We start from the raw sequence: 2,733 nt of genomic DNA, 5'->3' as shown, positions 1-2,733 counted from the left end.
GGCCCAAGGTCAGCCCGGCGCGGCGCCGTCCCGCCTCACCTCCACGTCGATGTCCAGGAAGCCCCCCTCCGCCACCTCGAAGATGAGCCCCATCTTGGTGCCGGACGGCACCCGCTCCAGGAAGCACTCCTCGGCGTGCGCGTCGATGCTCACGAAGTAGGCGGCGGCCGGGGCGGCCAGCGCGGCCAGCAGCGCCAGCACCGCCCGCACCGGCGACATGGCGGAGCCCAGGGGGAGGGGGCACCGAGCGGCGGGCCAGCAGGGAAAGAGGAGGGGGCACTTCCGGCTCKCGCCACGCCCCTTCCGGGGCACGGGGCCGCCGCTCATAGGCCGGCACAACCCCACTGCCACGTACAGCCAGGGCTACGGTGGCCATTGAGGGCCCGCTCAGAGAGGGACGGGTCTAACTTCTGAGGCAGAGGACCGCGCGTCGCAGGAGGCGGGGCCCGGGGGGGGGGCCAACGATCAACCAATGAGCGCGGAGGAAGGGCAGAGCCGCGGTGGCAGGGGGCCAATCAGCGCGAGACAAGAAGAGCGGCCCTATCAGAAGGGAGAAGAGCCGCGCGCGGTGGTCCGCGTGGGGTGGGGTGAGGAGGCGGTGTTGCCTGGTAACCGCTGGGGGGCGCGGCGGGCGCGCGGCTCCTGAGGGGACCGAGGCGGCGGCTCCGGCGGCGGCTGCAGCCCGCGAAATCCGAACCTGCTGCATACGCGCACGGCTTGGGGAGCGGCAACGATTGCGAAAGTAACGGGCAGGCCGAGCGTGTGGGCTGGGACTGCCCCCAGCAAGACAAGACAGGCCCGATACGTGGCAGGCTTGCGTATCACCCAAGAATAATAGTGCTTGGATAGCACTTTTTAAGCTTTATTTAAGAATAATAGCATTAAAAAGCCATTCATGGTCATGCTTCCTAATTTCCAAGAAAATTTCCAAGAATTTCATAATCTCCAAGAAAAACTTCCAGTCAGAAATGCAGAAGGTCTGAGCTTAGGGAAGTCTGTTTTCGTGACTAGCTGCTTTGATTGTCAGCAGAGGATTTAAAGACTGAAGCACAATCTGGCTTTCCAATGGAATATTTATACATTTCGGTTTGCCAAATAAGCGCCTGTTATTGTACTGCTGGTAATACTCAGATGTTGCGTTTGTCTTCGGTTTTATGACAAACATAATGGAAATACTAGATTTGGGTAGGTAAATTTGGCTGGTATTCAAGCTGCCGCTCCTCGCTAGCAGAGCTGGCTGCGTTAGCGCGAGCTGCAGCTCTGGGTGGGGAYGCGGAGGAACGGAAAACTTCCAGCAAAGGGAACACGAACTGAGAAGCATAGTAGGTCACTTAGGTAATTCTGAGTAAAGACCTACCCTACTGAGTCACTAACAACTTGCATTGTCTGCAACGAGTTTGGATCTGGCCCTAGCCTATCTTGAGTATACTGTAAGCATAAACTAACATAGTGCAATTTGCTGTGCTGTTTTTTCATCTGTTTCAAGGTGGGTTTAGTTAGTCTTGCCACTAGCACATTCTCTTAATTATTACTTTTTTCCTCTGTGTGCATTTGTGCATAACACCAGGAAATGACTTAATATTGACTCTGGCTGTGTGAACTCTTTTCTCATCTCTAGCACAAATGAAATGATTGGTTCACAGCATATATTTCCCTGAGGTCCTGCCGGGTGTTCTTCAAACATTCTGTTGATACTGCTACTGCTTTTCATGCGTTCTTAAGCTGTGCTTTCCAGGAAAGGATAACTATGGCATTATCTATCCTCAGGCTCTCTCTGGAACTCGGGTATTATGCTGGGGTGCTTTATTTATTCAATAAGTTTAATAAACAATATGCAGATGCATTTTCACAGGATATCATTGATTACTTTTATTAAGTAAGGGAGTTGAATGACAAACCCAGATATTTGGGAACTTGCTGCCTTCTCAGCCACGCAGGTCAATGAGGGTGAGTGTCTACTGCCAGCATATGAGGAAGTTCCTAATTTTGTCCCTCATGACAGAATGTCACACTAACACTGACAGCATTGCGTGAATAAGTTCATCTGAGTGTCACGGTATCACCATATTTCATGTCATTCAAACTTCCCATTCACTTGCACTGGTGTTTTGCATCTGCCAAAAAGGCAGAATTAGTTCTGCGTTCAGAATACACAGCATGTATCAGTCGTTCCAAACTTCTTTTGCAACTTCAGTTTTATTTTTTCCCCTGACTAGTTCTAAGGGTTGTTATTCATAGTACCTTGTCCAAAATTTAAGGTATTATTCCTGCACTGCATAGAACAAGTGGCAGGACTGGGACCTAAAATAATTTCACGGCACATTTAATTCAACCTTAAAGGCTGAAATACACCTTGTGCGTTCTGTATGTGTAATATTCACACCTATCACAATTTGGAAGCAAGGAGAAAACAGATTTCGCTTTAGATTAAACCACTATAGATCGATTACCAAAGGCTGTGAGAATACGAGTACTTCAAGTGCGCAGTCCCGCCTGAAGGCACTGAAAGCGAAACAGACGGCGAAAATACATCCGAGTTCAGCCGCAATTCGCCAGCGAGTGGACGCATGCAACCTCCGCCGATACCCTCAAGATGTGTCGGGGCACGACCCTCCCCTCGGAGCGCCCGAGCAGAACGGGAGCCCGAAAGCCGCCGCGTGCAGAAACACCCCGGGAAAAGGAAGGGGAAGAAACCAGACGTGAAGCGGCGGCTTTGGCACCGACTTCCCGCGC

The 2,733-nt window shown here is 51.8% G+C and overlaps 1 protein-coding gene across 2 annotated transcripts in view; it reads right to left on the bottom strand.

The window, feature by feature from the left end:
• The window catches only part of TMED2 (transmembrane p24 trafficking protein 2), a 6,980-nt gene extending 6,604 nt beyond the window's left edge, over positions 1-376 (bottom strand). The window contains exon 1 of one of the 2 annotated variants that reach the window (XM_026058728.1): positions 40-376. In XM_026058728.1, the coding sequence (XP_025914513.1) occupies positions 40-327 (288 nt within the window). In that variant the 5' untranslated portion in view covers positions 328-376. The remainder of the gene's footprint in view (positions 1-39) is intronic. The other variant, XM_026058727.1, reaches the window with a different exon arrangement.
• Between the last annotated feature and the right edge of the window lie 2,357 nt (positions 377-2,733).

This window comes from Apteryx rowi, unplaced genomic scaffold (assembly GCF_003343035.1).
Source record: "Apteryx rowi isolate R43461 unplaced genomic scaffold, aptRow1 scaffold_15, whole genome shotgun sequence".
Taxonomy (NCBI): domain Eukaryota; kingdom Metazoa; phylum Chordata; class Aves; order Apterygiformes; family Apterygidae; genus Apteryx; species Apteryx rowi.
Note: the sequence above shows the minus strand (reverse complement) of the source record. Positions and strands in the feature narration are given on the sequence as shown.